At 38.2% G+C, this 21,647-nt stretch overlaps 1 protein-coding gene across 2 annotated transcripts in view; it reads left to right on the plus strand.

The window, feature by feature from the left end:
- Positions 1-16,869, plus strand: part of lzts1 (leucine zipper, putative tumor suppressor 1) — a 30,708-nt gene extending 13,839 nt beyond the window's left edge. The window contains exons 1-6 of one of the 2 annotated variants that reach the window (XM_065247395.1): positions 7,247-7,349; positions 8,835-9,316; positions 11,395-12,228; positions 12,825-13,016; positions 13,199-13,393; positions 13,569-16,869. In XM_065247395.1, coding sequence (XP_065103467.1) covers positions 8,969-9,316; positions 11,395-12,228; positions 12,825-13,016; positions 13,199-13,393; positions 13,569-14,150 — 2,151 coding nt within the window. In that variant the 5' untranslated portion in view covers positions 7,247-7,349; positions 8,835-8,968 and the 3' untranslated portion in view covers positions 14,151-16,869. Of the gene's footprint in view, positions 1-7,246; positions 7,350-8,834; positions 9,317-11,394; positions 12,229-12,824; positions 13,017-13,198; positions 13,394-13,568 lie in introns of those variants that run through there. The other variant, XM_065247394.2, reaches the window with a different exon arrangement.
- Positions 16,870-21,647: the final 4,778 nt, after the last annotated feature.

Genomic DNA, 21,647 nt, shown 5'->3' on the forward strand with positions numbered 1-21,647 from the left:
CCCTTGCTTGAACCAGAGACCTTTTTGTTGAGAGGCAACAATGATGCGCTAACCCACTGTGCCGCCCTCTACACTGAACACAAAGTTCTCAATTATGGTAACAATGAACGAACATCATTCTTTCAAAATAACTCTAAATACAACATATACCATTAACAACATAAATAAAGCCAGCAAACCTTAAAACAGTCATCTTTTAAATAAATATTAACCAAACAAGTTAACATGTCGCAATGCATGCTGGGTACCATTCAGACCATTGTTTTTTTATTGTTTGTTCAGATTACTCATGCAAGTTGGGTAAACCAGTTGGACAGTCTAATCCAGTAAAGTCCAGTCAACAAAATAATATTTGTTAGCTAAATGATTATGCTTATTTCATTCAGTAAACACAAAATAATAATTTGACCCTTCAAAAAAAATCTTTGTTCAATTTAATTGATTATCTTTGTTGAAATGACTGGAAACTATTTTAGAAGTAGAGATTTTTTGTATGAACTTATAGGGTTTTGCAGAGAAAGAGCATTTCAATTACTGACATAACCTAATAACCTTTTCATTGTCATTAAAGGTCCCATTGTTTCTGTGTTTTTGAAACTTTGATTGTGGTTACAGTGCGTAAATATAACATGTGTTCATGTTTTATGTGTAAAAAATGCAGTATTTTTCACATAATTTACTGTATAATTTATCTGTATAACGCTGTTTTCACTGTTCTATGAAGTGCCTCTTTCAGAAATGCGTATTGCGTTCTGATTGTGTAGTTTGTTTAGTGTGTTGTGTTTCAACAGCAGCTTAGCTTATTGTTAGCTTAGCTGGCGACTGATGTATTCCTGTGGGCGGAGTTCAGTCAAAAAATTGTTCTACTGACGTCATTAAAGCAGGAAGTAGAGGGCTGTAGTCCAAACCGGCCGTTTGCTGTAGGCTTTGAAAGGGGAATTCTGTTAAGAAAATATATCGCCTGGCAGCGAACTTTGAGCTTTATCATTTTACAGGTATTATTTATGCTATTATAGCAACATTACACAATAACTAGGGTTTAAAAAATGGGATTAGGAAGAACGTGACCTTTAAAGTGAATTACTGAACCTAAACATAAGAGCCTGATAAAAATGCTCATTTACAAGAAAACAGGTCAGACACACCTTTTTTTTTTTTTGCATCTGAGCTCTTTTTATATAACATATTCTTTTAAAATAGTTATACAATAAAATGTGTTTATGTAAACTTATACAAGTCTGCAGATTCTTTAACTGTGATATCAGCAAAAAAGTGTATATACTGCAGTTTTTCAGATTATTTTTAAAGAAACATCATACAGCATCATAGCAGATTTCAATGCCGAAATAAATAGTGCAGATGCAAGTTTGTGGGTGCCATCTGGCACTTCCAGGTGTGGTGAAGTTCAGTACTGTATGCTTTGTTTAGACAGCAGTAAATCTCCTACAGTACAACAGTCCTAACTGGGTCTCAGTGCACGCATGCAGTAATGGATTGGCCATGCGTCGGACAGCGTCTGCTTAGCCACACTTCACGTAGAGCGTCTATGTCCCGCATAGGGTGACAAGTAAGTAGAACACATACAGAAACTGAAAAGACACCCACTGTCTATAACAAAGGTCTTTCATGGTCAATTAAAGCAGCTCGACTTTCCACCTCGATAACATCCAAGCGTCTATTAGCTGCGGGCCCCTCCCATATACGCACGTGGCCCCTCTGTCACGGCCCCTACGGAGCTCAGCTCATTGACTGTATGATTAGGTCATATCGTTCTCATCTGTCTCTATGAACAATGAAACAGCAGTGAAGGGCATAAAGCGCCAAAACCCTGGCCTCTGAAGTCTGCATTATCTATTCCCCATCCAACTGTAAATCACGTGCCCTACTGCTATACCCGATCACAATGGTGACTCCATCTCAAGAGCATCAAGTGGGGGAGTTACAAAGGCCAGAATCTTAAAAATAAGCTCAAAAGATGTGAGGGCAGAGGGTTAGTTATTATACTAACATTAAAAGTAGTTCATAAACAATAAAGTTGATGAATTATTCTGGTGGGAAAAAGCATAGAGATGGAAATAAAACACTCAGATTAATTTAATTGACCTGATTTACTTTAAAATGGTATCATGTTTTGTAGGAGCTTTTAACAAAGGAGTCTGTTTCAATAAGCTGTTACCAACATCAATAAATAATTTGGTTATTAACTCATTCTCCGCCAGCCATTTTTTTAAAGTTGCCCGCCAGCAAATTCCTTCCAGGAAATTTTAAAATATAGGCCTATATATATATATATAAACATAACAATATCTCAAATGCAAGAACAGACCCTATGCTTTCAAACACACAATAAACTAACAAACAAACAAAAACAAACAAACAAAACGGGAAAAAAAAGGTTTCATGCTATCTGTATTTTTTTCTTTGCTTATAAACTCTAAAATGGGTAAAAAAAATGTGGAAAAATCTGTGGAATTTTGTTAGAGATCAGATTCAGAACGACTATCAAAACATACGCAGAGTTTAAAATTTGTAAATAACTTTTTGCTTCAGTTTTTTATAAATTGGGTAAGTGTGTCATCTAGTGGATAATCGTGGTATTGCAGATTAACATAAAACCTCATGAGGAACACGTTTTATGCAAATGTTTTCTCTTAACTCTTTCCCCGCCAGCATTTTTAAAAAAAGTTGCCAGCCAGCGCCAGCATTTTTCATGATTTTCACAAAAGTTTAATGCCTTCCAGAAAATGTTCTTCTTTAAATATATAAACAAACAATATATCAGATGAAAGAAGTGACCCTCTGCATTCAAACAAAAAAAAGTTTCATCCTACCTTTATTAGTTCTCTTGTAATCACCACTCAAACATGGGTAGGTTTCTTCAAAAACACCTAATTTTGAGCAAAAAGCTGAGATAATTCCATTTTTGCAAAGGACTTTTGATAGAGATCAGATGCAGAGCGATCTTTAAAACATACAAGGAGTTCTTTCTCTTTCACGTGAGGCGCTACTTCCGGGTTGTATAAGTTGCCACCTGGTGGATAATAGCGGTATTGCGGAAAGACTGAAAATCTCGTCATTGGCGGGGAAGCGTTTTCTCTTAATTGACGAGATATCTCGTCAATGGCGGTGAAAGAGTTAAAGGGACACCAGGCAAGTCTGAGTATTATTTCTCTACGAGCTCTGGAAGTAAATGCTTTCAAACACACTGTCGTAAAAACAAACTGTTGTCCCTCCCCCCTCGCAACCCAGTTTATCAGCTTATTTCCAATCCAGTTATGTCTAAGTTAGGTAAGTAATATTTCCTTTCCAACTGATTTTTTTTATTTTTATTGTGTTGTCATGCATAATAGCATTTTTACCGTGAACGACCGATATGAACGAGGCAAACTACTGCTTTCGAGTTTTATTTTTTGGGAGAGTGGGGATGAGAATAATACAATTATAAATATATATAGACAAGCAAAGGGAAAACGTTATCCAACCAGATGAACTTATAGACCTTGCTAATATAACTTTAGACAAATATTATCCTTCTACATCTATCTATCTATCTATCTATCTATCTATCTATCTAGTCTTCCCGGACGCGTCCTGGCCAGGATTTCGGTGCATCTTCCGGAAGTCGTATTTGTTAACCGCATACGCCATTCAGTTAAAAACATAAGCCATGCAATCGTAGTTTCATTCTTACCTTAAAATGTAACAGTTGCTTTTCTGTAATAATAATACATATTAATCCTCTATGACTTATGCGGTCGACAAATATGACTTCCGGAAGACGCACCCAAAATCCTGGCCAGGATGCGTCCGGGAAGAATGGCACGTATGGTCACTCTAATATATATATATATATATATTAGGTCTGAAGCTCTTTTTCTTTTCTTGAAATCTTTCGTCAAGGGTTTTCGCCCCCAACCCTAACCCCGGCCATTTGCAACAATCGCTAGCCGTGTTTCGCTCGCCTGCCTCTGTGTTGTTTGCCGTAAAGTGATCCTGCTTCTCGCGATATCTGAGACTTTGCGAAACTGAAGGACGCCGGGTCGGATACAGCGAACTTGCAAGTGGGGTATTCTAAAGACGTAGGGGCGGGCAAGTGAGTCTTCATTCGTCCGGTAATGAGTCATTTAACCATATACCGACTTACGAAGGTGATTTTTTAACATAAAAATGCTGCCTTGTGTCCCTTCAATTGACGAGATAACTCGTCAATGGCAGGGAAAGATTTAAAAACCTCAGCCCCACTTAATATAAAAAAATTCACTGTCCTAAAACAAAATGCTCTGTTTTGAAACCTATAAGCAAAGCAAAAGCTTTTCTCAAAAGTTAATCATTTTAATTCCTGCTTTTCTTGAAGATTTTGCCAAGATGAGGTAGTATTGTGTATATCGTTCATAGATGATGCAATCCCAGAATGCACTGCCACATTGTCCAATGACCAAAAAATACAAATAAACAAATTAAAAGAAACCTATTCTTCATAAATACGTCCTTTTTTCATATTTAAAGAACATTCTGTGAGAATAAAACCAGACTATGTAGAGCGTTCCAAGTCTGTCATTTACAACACATCCTCATCCCATGGCGTCAATATTTGACGCCACTTGACCATGCGTCAACAGTTGACGCGGAGGGTATACCTTTCGCGTCATTTTTTGACGAACTGGGGACTTCAATACTATTAGGTACGCGAAATTAAACAGTTGTCACCTGGCGTTGGGGTTAGGGTTAGATTTGGGTAGGGATGTCGTTATGTAAATCTAACCCTAAACCGACGCGAAAATGGTAAGAAAATAGGAAAGAGAATGCAACGGACTTAATAGTATTGAAGTCCCCAGTTCGTCAAAAAATGACGCGAAAGGTATACCCTCCGCGTCAACTGTTGACGCATGGTCAAGTGGCGTCAAATATTGACGCCATGGGGTGAGACTGGGTTGTCATTTATGAGGTATAATGACTGCTAGAATGCTTCCTTTGTTAAAAGTACACAGCTTACAGTTTTGAAACAGATCTCATATTACCCTATCGCTCAAGAACTTTCCTAATAGTGCAAAACAGTCGACTGCCACATGGCATCAGCTTTGTCTGATCTCAACTCTGATCTCTATCCAGCTAAAGTTGACATAAATCAAAAAAGTGTCCTGCGCAAAACTGCCTGATTTTATGCACACAAGCATATCTCATTATTAAACTGACGTCCCATCAGTTTCATGGCAAGGAACAATATTAAACAGGATCTCCTCTGGGAACTCCTACACCACTTAAATCCACATATATAATTTAAGGACAGATATTCAATGCTGTCTATGTCCTCTGTCCCATGGGGACACAGCCGTAGACTGGGCGACCTTTGATTCCTCGCACACTTGCAAATGTCCCACTCCATTGTGCCGGGCCACTGCTTGTTTTTGCATATTGATTACATTGATCCATCCACTAAGCACTTACAATGAGAATATAAAGAATCAATACCGTGCCGCCTGCTGTCGTCCTGCTAAATCAAAGTTCACCCCCAAAACAATACTTTTTTTGGGATGCGATGAAATTAATACTTGGAGGAGATATGACATCATGAACTAAGCTATGGGTTATAAATATAACCCATCAGGATGTTCAAATCTCATTTACTAGAAAATCACAGCAACTTCAACCTTGGTATTTTGGACAAAGGGTGCATCCTAAGGGCTGGGATAGGGTTTCACAGCCAGATTGATTATTTGAAAGTCTACTCTCTTTGTTCGGGTCCCGATGGTGCTGAATTTGCGCTTTGGTTGATCGTGCGGAACACAGATGCAGTAAGCTGGATAAAAAGCAGTAGCTGCGTAATGGTTTTTATGACATTTTGAGTTTACTCCAACATGTAGATTTTATACAGAGGTGGTAAACTACCCTTTAAAAAAATGTGCTTAAAAGTGTAAAAATTGAAATTTCAATGGGGTCAATGCTTGCCGTATGCCAATTTCTGCTTAAAATTAGCTAAAAAATAGACAAAAAAAAGTTATTATGTAAAAATGATTGACAAATTAAATTTTTTACAAAAATGCAGACAGTAGTTGAGAATTAAAAAAAACATTCATTTCTGTTTTATTTTTTTAAAGTTACAAAAATAATATTAATGTTATATAAAAACATTGAAAACAAAATGTATACTTAAATCTATATTAAAAGTATTTAAGTGTTCTTAAAGTAATCCTCAGCTCAAGCTGAAGTGGTACTTGTGTTTCTCTAGACCTAAATTAAAATATTAGAAAAGCCATATAAGCCATGTATATAACTGCTATTTAGGAGGCGAATATTGAATTGCCTTGTCATTTTAATATTGATTTTGTGAACGTACGTAAAACAGCTGTAAAACAAAAAGAAACTTTCTGCACATTATGTTAACGTGCTTTCTTTTGAGAGGTTGTTAGCAAGTCATTTATTTTATGGTGTAAATGCAGCACTCAGCTTAAATAAAGGCCGGAGCTCAGTGAACCTCGCACAAAGCAGGCACACTTCAGTGGACAAAGACACGGGCGGAGCGAGCGTGTCAAGCTCTTCTGTCTTCTCCTGTAGGGGTGTTTGTTCAGAGTGGGTGCAGGGCAATTTGGATTGGGGACGGCAGAGTCAGCTATAGGAGTGTGTATTTGTGTGTGTAAGATTTGGGCATCAAACGTCCCCAAAGTGATAGTAAAACCCGAAATCACATTTTGGGGACGAGCTAATGGCCCCTATAAAAAGAAGGGTTTATTAAATGCACTAAAAGTGAGAGTCAGAGTTAGGGGATTGGAGATATAATGAGCTCAGTATAAAAACAACAGATGTGAATGGCATGTCCCTACTAAAACATATAAAAATATAAATGTGTATTTGCAAGTGTAAGATTGAACAGAAATATGAGAATTTGAACTTTTGTTTATGTGATCTGTGTATTGCATTAGAATTATATATATTATGTGTGTGTGGGTGTATAAGAGAGAGGGGGAAGAGAAAGTGTGTGTGTAATGGAGGGGTCTACGCAGCCCATTGTGAACAGAAGCGAGTTAATCTCTTTAGTGGCACACGTCTTATGTAAAGAGGTGTAATGGTCTCTGCCCCCTCCTTGTCCCATGGGACCGTGGGGTCCCGTCTCCAAGCAACATTTACATGTCAGTTATTCAAAAAAAAGACATGGAGAAAAACTCTGGGGAGCTGAATGGCAATAAGACCCGCCCCCTTTGCATGGTAGTCTCTGTCTAACAGCAGTCTGTAGTATTCAATGCTTGGGTTACTCAAGGACAAGCACATACTGACTCGCACGTGCATCGCTGTGGAGAGCATGCGAAAGGGATTTCATTCAGGACACTGTGTCGGTGGATTTATTTGCTTAGAGCGTAAGTCTCATTCGATCCTCTTTTATATATTTTTGTAAGAAAATCTTGAGTGAAAAGAAGTGATTTGGGGTTTTTGCAGCCATACGTGGTGTCCAAGAAGTGGGATTGTTTACCTGCTGCACATGGTTGGAAGTGATGTCTGTGCATGTGTCAAAAGCTCAGTGCAATTGAAAAGTGTATGAATAACCAATGCACAATAATATGAAATGCATACATTGCATATCGTTCAGCATGAATAATGAAAAGTGCAAAGGCAAGTCAAATACACCCTCTGTGTTCTAATGATTAATGGGAGTTTTGTTAAATCGCGCTTCATTGAATTTTTAGCTGCGTATATTACGCGTGACAGAACATGCACATTTATTATAATGGCAAGCGCAGACATTCATTTAAAGCCTAAAAAATGTGTAAGCATTACATCATTGGTTGGCACGCCTTGATGAGAAAATATGAGTGCCTCAGTTAAACAAAGACTGGCTTTTCATTGGATGGGATTGCCACAGGACTGTCTACTATAGCCATTGGGTTTTCTGATAATGTGTTTGGATAAATAGTAGTGCAGAATATTTAAGTATGCAGAATAAAACATCAACAATTTTGGAAAATCATCCTACTGCCAAGAGTTGCATGGGTACAAAGAGTTGCATGAAATTAGTTCATATTTAAACACCCAGAGGTTAGTAATGTTTTATTAAATATTACTTTTTATGAGTTGATTATGTGATATTAATAATTAAACAGCTGGTATATTTGCCATGTTCTTTCTAGTTAATAAGCCTTTATAATAACCCATTATAATTAGGCCAGTTGCACAAAGCCACGTGTGACCATCACGGCAGGTCTTTTGTTCGCAAGACCCTTTGCTATCTGCTTTATCTGTTCAAACAGACAGATGGAAGGCATGATGTGTTGATTATGGATGTGTATATGCTTAAGGCACATATGAATCATAAAAGACCTTTGGCTCTTTTGAACTGCCATTCCGTTGACTGACAGCTTTCCTCTCCGTAAAATATTTTGTTCAGTGTAGGGAATCATAAACACCATGAGCGATCTTATTTAGTGGGGGTTTATTTTTAGAAATAAAGCTATTATTAAGAAATCCTGGTGAGAAAAAAGCAATTTGCAGGTTTTGCAAACTGGTAGGTGACCTACTGACCCAGTACTATGAATAGACATTTGACCTAGCCACATTTCATTAACGTTTGCAAATGAATTTTCATTGTTTGACAAAGAGGAGGGCGTTCTTGGTACATGTGTAAAGCCGGCGCTCAATAGAGTCTTCACCTTGCATCTCCCACCTGGGCCAAGAGCCAACAAGACAGTTATCAAGTTCCTATTTTTTGTAGTAATGTTTGCTAACCTCCTGAACGTTAGGTAAAGTAAACATCAAGCCAAATTCCACACAGACCTTGTCAGTTCACTATTCTTCTAATGCCAATAGGACACCTCTCACTCCATTCTTTAAAATCCATGTTTCACCAGGTTTCCCCAATGGGAATAGGAGGGACCTCCACACAAGGCTATGAGTCCATCAGAGCTTCCTCCATCATTAAAAATCTGTAATAAGACACCTGCCGCCACCACGACCGCCACCTGCTTTCTCCAGATGTCCCAAGATGGGTAGTGTCAGCAGTCTGATATCAGGCCATAGCCTTCACAGCAAACACTGCAAAGCCTCTGAACACAAACTCAGAAAAGGGCTTCATTCTAAGAAAGCGGGCCGTAGCTTAGATGGCATTCTGAAGTATGGCTTCTCTCAGGACCATTGCAGCACCAACAACAACTCAAAAGCCAACTATCATTCAGGCAAAAACGACGACTTCTTTTACATCAAGGTCAGCAACAAACCCCGAGCTGGTGTCCGTAACATAAACCCAGCTGAGGAGAGTCAAGAAACATCAGCTGAGGTGGACAGGAACAGAGGGCCACCAGAATTAGTGCCAGTGTCTGGGAAACTAGAAAAGGTAATGGTATCAGAGACAGGCAGAACATTTAAAGAATTATTTTTTTTCCTACACTTTCGGAAAAACGTACCTTAATAAGAACCTATTGAAAAGGTACTAATATTTACAATTTTGGTGGTGACATGTAACTTTGAGGTACCAATGTAACCTTTGAAGTACCAATGTGCAGCTCTTGGGTACAAAAGTGTAGTTTATGAAGAGGTACCGCCCCAGTGAAAACTTTTGTACCTTCTTGTACCTTTTTTCTGAGAGTGTATACAAAAAGTAAAATAAAGTTCAAGATTAAAGGATTAGTTCACCCAAATATGACAAATTCTCTCATAACTGGTTCAGCCTGATGCCTTCCCAGAGGTGCATGACTTCCTTTATTCATTTGAAAACAAATAACTTTATATTAAAATGCCTTGTGTTCTTTTCTTATATGAGGCTCAACATGGAAGAGCTTTATATATGACATACATAGAAACCGATCAGCCATAACATTATGACCACCTGCCTAATATTGTGTTGATCCCCCTCTTGCCACCAAAACAGCCCAAACCCGTTGAGGCATGGACTCCACTAGACATTTCTCAGAACCAACATTTTTCAGCTTTTTCAGCAATTTCAGCTACAGTAGCTCGTCTTTTTTAATCAGACCATCGTGCATCAATGTGCCTTGGCCGCCCATGAGCAAGCATAAGGATCTGAGTGACTTTGACAAAGGCCAAATTGTGATGGTTCCAAAACTGCAGTTCTTGTGGGGTGTTCCAAGTCTGGTCAGTACCTATCGAAAGTGGTCCTAGGCTGGCCTTACATACGAGCTACTGCAGCTGAAATTTTCTAAAAAAGTGAATGCTGGTTCTGATAGACAGGTCTAGTTGAGTCATGCCTCGATGGGTCAGGGCTGATTTGGTGGCAAAAGTGGGACCTACACAATATTAAGCAGGTGGTCATAATGTTATGGCTGATCGGTGTATTAACCCACTGGAGTCATTTTGTTTAATTTAATGATGGATGGATGTCTTATGAAGTGAAAAAAATTGTGAGAGAAAACAATATTTTAAGATAATTTTGCAAACAATACTTAACATTTCAATGGAAACATACAGATCAACACAGTAAATTCAAGTATGGCATGTTGATAATTTTAAATCTCATTGGTTCTAGCATGTGTTGTGACTAGTTGTCTAGGTGTGTTTCAGAGGGTGTGTTTCATCTCTACACATCAAAGAACCAATGAGCTTCAAATTAATCAGTGTGGCACCATATCTTAGAAGCACCATGTTGGCTCCTTATAAAGATAATATGACATTTTTTAAATAAAAAAAATTTTGTTTGTGTTCAACTGAAGAAAAAAAGTCATATATATCTGGAGTGGCGTGTGAGTAAATTATGAGAAATTTTCATATTTGGGTTTTTCATATTTGTGTGAAAATTTGGGATTTTTCATATTTGTGTGAACTACGCCTTAAAGATCTTTTCAGCATCTACGGTAGCCCTGCATATTAGTGGCTGTGGTATACACCCTATAAAGCAATAAATCATTAAACACAAAACATTTTTCAGATTAAACACAAAAAAATGCACCATTATCACCGAAATTCAGACAGCAGTCAAGTATAGTAGATTTTAAAGTAATCCCCGGCAGCCCTTGACACTTTCACTAAGAGCTTAGCAGTGTCTGCTCCATTTAATTATACCTCCAGATTGGCGAGGTAAGAATGCTTTAATCTCTCTAGAGAATCGGTCCAGTGGCAGCGTGGCACTTGCATACAAGCCACTCCCCCCTCAACAGCCTCATTTGAGAAGGATCCTTATAGAAAAGGAGACCCAGATACTAAATGCTAAACCAACAGGGTATAAAAGTGCTGGTACATGTCGGCTGAAATGATTGGGAAAAATAGGACAGGAATGAGAAAGTAAGACTTCGTATAGAAGTTTGTACGTGGAGCGATCATTCACAAAAGCATGCATTTACTTTGAAAGCTTTGATCAATAGATTTTAAGATGGACAATGTTATGTCATAAACATAAGCTTGAGCCTCAAATCACAAAAACATTCTTCTTTCTTTCTTTCTTTATCTCATCTCATATAGAGCATCGAGAAGGATTTGATCCGTCCCACTGCCTTCATACCGGTCCTTCCTCGCAACAGCAGTTCCTCTGTGGAGACCCATAACAGCCTAAGTACTATCCTGGGCAGGAGAATTAGTCCCACAGACAGACTCAAAGATCTTCAAGACCCAAAGCAGGAGACAAATTTTGGAACTTACTCGGACTCTGGAAGGAACTCGATGTCGAGTCTTCCCACCCACAGCACCAGTGGCAGCAGTCAGATGGACAACCTAAGCACTTCAACGGGCCACACGGTGCGCCATGGAGGCCCGGTCAATGAGGTGGATACTGTTCAGAACTCACAGAGTTGTGTAGCAGGTGTAAATGGAAACTCCAGTTGGATGTGTAGTGGGACTAATATGATCAGTGGAAACTGTTGGCTCAATGGGAACAGTGACACAAACAAAAGTACTGAATCCAATAGGGCTAATACGAGATCCATTGGAGTCCTAAGTGAAAACGCTGTGGCTGGAATGGGTCTGAACAGGGAAATAACTGCTGCGGGGTTGACACTCTCATCCATCGAACCAAGGCTCAATTTCTCTGGAAGCCAAGAGGGGCTTATGGAACACAGATTTACGGTCCCGGAACCGACATCTTCGGGCGGATGCATCCGATCACCAATTTCCACGGATGAATCACTGATACAGCAGCTGGAGCGGAAACTTCTGGATCGTGAAAGCGAGCTGGCGGACTTACAGACAAGCCTAGAAGAGAAAGAGTCAGACACATGTCAGCTGTTTGAGGAGAAGCAACGCTACTGCGCCGAGGAGATGGAGGGGCTGAAGCAACGCTGTTCCATGAAGCTCCGTCAAGTAAGCTACTATTTACTAATAGAAACATATATGATGAGCTCAGATGCAAAACCCTCTAAGTGCGTCTGACATGTTTTCTTGTAAATTAGTATCGACTCCTAATGGATGGAACTGGTATTTCTGAATGACATGAGGCCGGGATTAAGCAGATTTAAAGTAAAAGTATTTGATTACCGTATAATGTGGCCAATATGTAAATAAAGTCCTCATAGTGGACTTGTAGTTCAACTGGTAGTTAGCAATGCAAAAGGTCATGAGTTTCCAAAGGAACACATGTACCGATGAAAAAACAACTTTGAAAGGTGCAATGTGGGACTTTTAGAAAGATCTCTTGACAGAAATGCAATACTTTATATACATAACTATATTTTCATTGTGCATTTCGCGATGTCTACAGTAGCTGTTCTATAGAACGCATTTTGTTACTACGTTGTCCCAGACGATTTTTGTCCTGTGGCTACAGTAGCTTCTCAATGCGTTTCGAAATTTGGATATTCACAGTCTTACCACTAAATGCCGCTAAATTCCCACATTGCACCTTTGAGACACTTAATTGTATCTACGCCGAGCCTAATGTTAGTTTATGTTACCTGCAGGTGTCACAAAGGGCTTTGAAATCCCAGCAGTTATTGCAGCTGCAGGTGATCCAGCTACAGCAGGATAAGGAACGTCTACAGGAAGAGGTGGACCATCTTAACCATGACAGAGTCACGGCGGAAAGCCGTCTACGTACATATGAGACCCAGAAAAAACATCTAGCACCCACGCTAGAAGAGACACAGTGGGAGGTAAGTCATTTCGACTGTAATTTGGTATGGTGACAAAAATGTAGACAGTTTGGTGCATCCACATAGGGTATGGATAGCCCTGGTGGGGAACGGCATCGGCAAAATGCACAGTTGAAAAACAGAATTAATGAAAGGGATGATCATGGTTAAAGAAACACATGTGATTTCATGTTATTTTTTAGGTGTGCCAGAAGTCAGGTGAGATTTCATTGCTAAAGCAGCAGCTCAGAGACTCCCAGGCTGAAGTCGGCAACAAACTGAATGAGATCGTCAGCCTTAAAGCTTCTCTCAGGGACTTCAAAAACAAAATGGAAGAACTGGAGCAGAAAAACAAGGACCACGAGGAAGCTCTTCGCCAACGATGTGCTGAGATTGAGGTATGCCATCAAAAATGATCTTAATCCATTTAGATTTAACTTTATCATACAGATATCTGAAGAGTGACTTAATTATGAGTACATTTTATATTTGGGTGAACTATTCCTCCAAGCATTAAAATCCAAGCATGCTATGCAGTAAAATTAATCTTGATATAAAACTCGTTTTTTAAAGGTATGCAGAAACGAGTTTCAAAGAAAGAAGAATGAAGCTGACCTTCTCCGTGAAAAGGTGAACAACCTGGAAACAGACATCAAGGGAATGAAGCAGGACCTTGCCGTGGCCAAAGAGGAGCAACAGCAGCTAATGACCATGAGAGCCAAAGTGGAGGAGCAACAGCTGCAACTGAGGTTAAGCCAAGCCAGGATGGAGGCCTTTGCCCTTGGTCAAGGCAAAATTAGGACCCAGGAGGGAACGGGAGCTGGTAAAATGCTGAATCAGAACGGTGGCACATCGGACATTGATACTCTACAAAAGGAGGTGGAACGGCTCAGGGGGGAATTGAAAGAGGAGAAACAAAAGAAACATAAGATGATGAATAGCTTCCAGCAGGAGAGACAAACATGGAATAAAGAAAAAGATAAAGTAATCAGATACCAAAAGCAGCTGCAGTACAATTATCTGCAGATGTACAGAAAAAACAAAGACCTGGAGAAGATCTTGAAGGAGCTGACGGCTGAAATGGACAACAGGACAGAAATGGACATGGACAGCCCTGACCTGAACTTTGAGAAGATTGTAGCAACGGCAATATGAGGTCATTGTTTAGCATCCTTTATCACCTTTATGGTCCAACAAACGTAAATGTACTAGAACAATGGCAAAATGGGTCATGGCAAAGCAGAATTTATGTACTTTGGATCTTCAAAGCAAGAGTGCAGATTTTGACAAAATGGAAGAAGGGAAGGATCATCAAGAGTCAAATATCACTTGTACAAACCACTGAAACCTTTTCTTCTTTAATAACTCACATCATTGAAAATCTGATGTTACTCATGTGTGCTTCTAAGCAGGTTCCTGTTAATCTGTGCAGACCCAACCAAAGGCTTTACCTCCCTTACACATCCAAACTATTTGCATTTCCTGCCTAAACCTTAAGCAATTATACAGTCTCACTATAGAGGGCAACAAAGAGTTGTGAATGTTTTATATGCTGTAATTGCTATTTTTGCACTCATTCTCTTTTATAATATGAACGCTTGTCACCAATGTCTTGGCAGACAGGCTTATACAAAATGTGTGTAGGGGGATATATACAGTAGCTCATGATGTAAAGAAAAAGCACTGTTCACAAACCAATCCACATGCATTCACACTGCATACGCCACTATGCACAGTCTAGTCATTAAATATTCATACATATTAATTTCATACATCCTTATATAAGAATGAGGACTTCAGCAAATAAGTTACCAGTGGCTGGTTGCATAAACTTCTAGGTCTTAACGTTTAGTCATGTATTTTTTTATTCAAGACTGATCATAACTGTTACCTAAAAAGGTAGACTGGTCTAATTTAAATCCAAAAAGTAAGATAGCCCTTACTAATTGCCAGTAAGTCAGACTCTTTCTTAAAAAGCAGTCTTAACCTTACGGCTTTGTTTATGCAACTGGCCACGTACTACATTATCTAAGCAACTAAACTATCTTCAGCAACCTGTTAAAGTTTAAAAGTGGTTAAGACAGTAAAATAACAGACCTCCGGTCATTTGTGATAGTTTTGTCAAAGCATTGTTAGAAGAATTATATGGATTACAGTTTCATGGTAACATCCAATTAAGTTAATATGAATGAAGCTAGTTTAGTATGCAAAACAATTAAAAGCCATCACTTATCTACAAATTCTATACGAACAACAATTTAGATTAATTGTAAAAAAAAAAACAGGAAATCAAGTTACATTAGTAAGTGGACTTCTTACTACATATCTATGAAGAACAGACACAATTTTGTTGTTTAAAATCATTTTCATTTTTGCAAACTTGTAGCATCATAATTATTGACGTAACTTGCATTGTGTCTTAACGGTAAACATGTCCCAGCCAGAAGTGGACCTTACTTTCCCTTAAAAATGGTAGAGATGAAAAGTTGCATATAACATTATATTACATTTGCTTTTAGCGTGACAATAGTAATACTCTCTTATACTCCATACAAGTGGTAGTTCTGAATTTTAATTAAATATTACTTTAAAACTACAAATTACTTATCAGCAATAATGCCCACACAAAGAGAGTACAAACCATAGACTGTAAAAAAAAAGATGGACGTAGTGTCCGTGACGTCACCCATTGGTTTCTGAAGATCGTTTTTAAAGCCAATAGTAGGCGGTGTCTGCCGTCGCCATCTTGGCCGCGAGTCATTCCGCATCACTCATGGATATCCGAAAATGGGTAAAGAGGCGGGACGTGGATGAAGCTGAAGTGGCAGGTTGCTGAAACCACGCCCGCCTAGCTCAACTCTAATAACAGCAGTGGCTGTTCAACCGTCACTCAAGTGGCCACGCCCTTTATTATGCTGAACTTTCAGGCTTAATATAATTTAAACGGATGAGTTACAAAATATTCACGCCCCTCACATTTGTCATGAAGGGCAGAATTAGCTACACAGACCAAGGCTGTAAACATATTTTTTTCTGCTCTAAAGATGGGCATTTTAACATGGGGGTCTATGGGAACTGACTCTCTTTTGGAGCCTGTCTCTTGTGGCCAGTCGATGAATTGCAGTTTAAATCACTTCTCTATTGGCTTCATCAGGAGAGATCGGAAGGTTGCCCTTTTGGTACAAACACATAAAGTACAAAACAAGCAGATCCTAGTGTTGAAACAGTGATAAGTTCATTTAGAGCACTTAAGCAGGGAGTATAGTCTGTTTTTACCTGTACGTGAACATATGTGCACAGTCGAACGCACAGCCTTGTTTATATGACTCGTATGTGTACTGTCAATGCAATGCATCTTCTCGGCTACATACTACATTTTCCTGTATGCGCATGTGTGACCTACACATACAAATTATGTGTGGTTAGCAGTGCAGGTACAGTGCGTGCCTACTATTCTGATGAGGAAATTTGCATCACGGGCACTGTACGTGGACCCTTGTGTATGAGTAAAAACTTGACTATATCTAGCTTAACTTTACCAACAACACTGTACCAACAAAATCTGATTCATTTAGTATGGCACATAGTGTGGCTGCTCTTAACATAAACGCTCAAAAAGAAGACATCTCTAAAAAAGACTGATTAGACCAGTGTTTCATCATGCAATATTTTTCAAACAGCTGCCTTTTATGTTATCATCCTTAGAGCTTCCATGAGTCTTAATTTGGTGAAATTAAAAACTGAGGATGGGTGGATAATCATATTTTTGATGGTGATGGGTGGTTTTGGGATGTAAGATTTGCATTTGAATACATGTATGTGTTGTATATTTCTTATTTATTTATTTTGATTAAATAAATGAAGTTTTTCAGTATGTGTTTTTTATTGATGTTAAAAAAAACTTACTGCAATGCCTGGATCAGCTTTCATTAAGACTGGTGAAACAACTAGCAAGCAAAAAAAAATCAAAGTCAAAAAAGACATTCTGAAAAAAACAATAGCAATATATTTAATATTAATACAGTTTATAAAACTTTCCATGCCTTCATTTTGATGGATAGCTGTTTGTCTTAACACAAAGTGATTACAATGCAACGTACACAACCATAAATATTTGCCATAAAAACATAACTGTCAACTGGTTTCAAACCTGTTAAAGACCTATGCATAGTCTACAGCTGCTTCAGAGTATACTGGCCAGATGCACCTGTATCCCTCTAGCAGTTTCTCTTTATACTCTCCCTAAAGAAAACAAATAGGTTTTGTACGATGTCATGATAATCACCTGACTCCACTACACTAACAGGGATTGCTCAGACCAACCACATACCTGTACTGTAGTTGATGGCGGGGCAGTGAATGCCAGAATATGTCGTATTAGCGTCGTATCCCTGATCTCTGCCCTGTTTGTAGATATGCCTCAAGTCTTTATAAACGAAAAAACACATTTAGTTTTCCAGCCATGAGGCACTTTGGTCACATACTCCAAGAAAACTCTATTTATTTTTGAGATTGCAATATTTACTGTAGTTTAAAATTGCAATGTCTTTATTGTTAAGGGCTTTTGAATTTTCGGTCTCGTTGCTTTACATTGCACATGCTTGCTTAGTCTACGAGTCCATAGGGTGTCCCACAGTGTTGGTCAAGTTACTGAAAATTAGTAATTAGTTACAGTTACTAGTTACTTCTTTTAAAAGTTATTGAATTACTCTACCAGTTACTGTATTTCAAAAGTAATTAGTTACAAGGGAATAGGGCTGTAACGATTAATCGTTTGTCCCATTAAAAATGCCTGTCTGAAATCGATTCGATTTGTTTCATGCACAGCTTGTGCATGTACTACCGGATTTGGTCAGTAGGAAGTCCTTATCAATCTAAAATCATTATGAGTCGGAGTCGTTTATAACGTGCATTTAAAAAAGCAACACTCGTTAAACAAAATCATTCAAAATATTCTTTATTATCATGAAAATACCTGAAACAATCTGAAGAACGGCGATAAAAATATTCATGCAGACATTTCCTGGAATAGCGTTTGTAATCCTACTTCTTCTGTGCCACAAAGGCAGTTCCTGCACGAGAGTGCCCCCTGGCTTTGGGATGTGGCGGGATTTCACCGTATTTCATTAAAATTCATTGATTGAGAAAACGTGCATTTGCACGATTAATCGTTACAGCTAGGGAAAGTACTAGGGAAAGTAACTTTTAACTTTTATGTCTGCTTTTAAAATGTAAATATGAAAAGTACTGAACAGTAAACCAACGATTAAATGATAGGCTTTGGGCCACAGTGGGTATCACTCTTTTGTTAGTTTGGTTATGTACTGGATTATTTTAGTACATTTTATTATATGGATGGCTATTTTACACGTAAGACTCTAAAAAATCACATACTGTAGGAGCTTATTTTGCTTTAGATTCAGCCATTGAATATTTTTGTCAGAAATTATCTTAATATGTAAGCTTACTTTATGTATATCATTTAGACCATTTAGACAAATATTCTGTATGTTTACATTGAAAATATATAATGCGTTAAAATTGTGTGCTGTCTCTTTAAGAATTTGGAGACTCTGAAACTTGCGGGTAGTGCGCTCTGTAGAATACATTGGAGTCCCAGTTTTCTTTACCGCATCTGTAAGAGTTCAGTTTTAAGTTCATATATTGTTTGTATATTTCTTATGTTTGATATCAATGATAAACAAGATTAAAGGAAGATATTTAATCAGAAAATGGAGTATGTGGATTGTTTTGCTGGACGGACACAGAGCGAGTGGATTGTTTTGTCGGACACGGAGCGAGTGAAACCGAAACTGAAACTAAATGCACCCACACATTGCTCGTGGTATCGCAGTCACGAATAACTAAAGCGTGTCTGTTAATCTGAATAAGCAGACAGTTTGTTTAATCCGCAATGTCATTATTAATGTATTCAATTGATATCATCTGGTAAATCACTTAACTTACATAAATAACGTTACTTGGACAGAATAACTTTTGGTTAGCGTTTTATCTGTCCTGACACGTTTCCACTGTAACTTAATAGAACAGCTGAGTAAAAGTGCCATTATTAATGACCACGTTTAACCCAAAGCTAACAGTTTCAACTCGGATAAAACTGGCAAACGTGAAATAACGTACAACAGGTGACGTTTTTATAAACCCTGTGTTTTTCTTTATGAGCCTGACTGACTGTAACCTTAACTTACTCCACCAGTTGCCAGTATGACAATTTTTTACCACAAAAACTCGATAAATCCTTGTAATGGCTACATATTGTAAAAAACAGTAATCTAGTGAAGATGTGTCTCCTATCAAGCAAACATAAATAAATATTTGAACTTACTTAATAATGTGGGAAAGTTCTGAGAAAGTTCTTCTGGCTGACTGCTATGCTGCATCTTAATTTTTTGGCACCCAAAACAAATTATATTTATTCTCCTTTTATGGCAACTGACGTCCTTCTCATTGAGCTTTACTGCCACCTTCTGCTCAGGAGTGGCCGTTTTTGTGTGCAAACTCAATTATTTATTGCTTTTATTATTCAATAGGCTTTATGCCCAGCTGCACTACTTCCTGAACCTCAGCCAGCTCCTTGTTTCCTGTCTGCAATTATTGGACAAACTGATTAATCCAGGTGTGCCTGACCTCAGTAGTCACAAACAAACTGATTAATCCAGGTGTGCCTGACCTCAGTAGTCACAAACAAACTGATTAATCCAGGTGTGCCTGACCTCAGTAGTCACAACAACAATAATCAGACACACCTGGATTAATCAGTTTGTCCAATAATGGAAGACAGGAAACAAGGAGCTGGCTGAAGTTCAGGAAGTAGTGCAGCTGGGCAGAAAGCCTATTCAATCAATTTTAATCAACGTGAGGACAATGTGTTCATTCAACATTCAAACAAAATATTTTAATCCTACTCGATTAAATGATGTTTACACAAGGAATATAAATATTTTGTGTTGCATACATGTTTATTTTGTGTAAATTCAAAGACCCACTAAGTCCATTTTTTTAAGTGTATATTTATATCAACAACGAAAAACATTATTCTTCAGAAATGTGTGGTCAACTGGCTTTGGCAAAGGCACTATGATTTATGTGTGCTATATGGTTTTGTTTTTGTTTCTGTTTTATTAATATCATAGGCATGGCAGTCAATATTATACTTACAATTCAAGTTTATTTCAGTTGTTGAAACCTGAAAGCCAAATAAAGAAAAATATATCCATTTATCTTAAAAACTGGATTGAAATAATATCAGTAATGTGGATAGTTTTGAGGTAAGAGGATCTTATTTTCATTATAGCAAGTATAAAAAATTACATGATGAAATTAAAAGATAAAATTACTTTTTGCTACTCAAATTGAGCTGCAGGGCAGTGTGATACAAGTCTTATTTGTGTAAACCACACAAAAATAAGTCTGACAACAGGCCTATTTGGTCTTTCAATGTGTGTTCGTAAAAGATGGGGTTTGTAAAAGATTGGGCTGTGAGGACCTGTTGCCAGGCTCTCAGAAACTCTCTGAGTATCTCCCAGGAGACCCTTATGGACAGAAATAACATGCAACTGTAACTTTGTAATAAAAGTGTGTCACCTAGTGGATGTATGGAGAAATGTCATGGAACTCGGATGACATCGTTGTTACAATTCAGTAAAAGTGACTGTTAATTCTAAATAGCAGAAATAATGTCTAGTGAATTAATCTATACTGGCCTACTATACTGTAGCCTATAGGCTAAATAAATGCATGAAATTATTAGTTTCAGATTTTATTTACTATTCACGACATTTTATACAAATACAGTTCCCTTTTTCTCTTGTCAAATTCATTATTTAAAATCATGACTCATATTTTCAATGGATCTCGCGGTACTTTGACGTCAAACACTGATTGATATGCGCAGGGCCACGTGATGTCGAAAAGATGAACACTCTTTTATAATCCACAATAAAGATAAATGTGTTACAATGTCTGTTACACTAAAAAAGTAGTTCACATGTCTCAATAACAGAATAAACATCACTCGTGTCACGTAAATTTGTCGTTTCAGGAATGTGTTGACACAATTTTCACAATTAAAGACCCAGACAGACAGCACACGTATGGAACGCCAAATAGTTCAATTGACGCCACTTACCAAACGCGCATCATCTTTAAAACGCCGATTTCTTGCATCATTCTCGCGGTACTTTGACGTCATCTGGCTGTCGGTTCTTGCGGCGCAGCATAAATTCGAACAAGCCTCAAATCTTCAGTCAGTCAACGGTATGTCCCGCGCATTAAACTTGTCTGTTACGTCGGCTTTGGGTCGGACAACTATACCGGAGGTTGATGCCGCGCTTCTCTTTGGTGCGTGCCCAATTATTCACCCAATATGATAATAAGAAAAATGGAATTCGCTAAGTAAATGTTTTAACATAATAGAAAAGTAGATCAAATAGCAGCGCTTTCTTTGCTTTTAATGAGGACACAGCTGCTAAATAGGATGCAAAGCTCTATTCCATATTCCGAAGCAGGAGGTGGCAGTAGTGCACATACACTGGTTGCCAGCCCCCGTTAATACCCAAGTAACTCGGGAAAGTGAGGTAAAATAAGGGATTGTTGGCTTATTTCACACGTACTGATGTTTTAGAAACAGAG

The sequence above is a fragment of the Paramisgurnus dabryanus genome, chromosome 11, assembly GCF_030506205.2.
Source record: "Paramisgurnus dabryanus chromosome 11, PD_genome_1.1, whole genome shotgun sequence".
NCBI lineage: Eukaryota > Metazoa > Chordata > Actinopteri > Cypriniformes > Cobitidae > Paramisgurnus > Paramisgurnus dabryanus.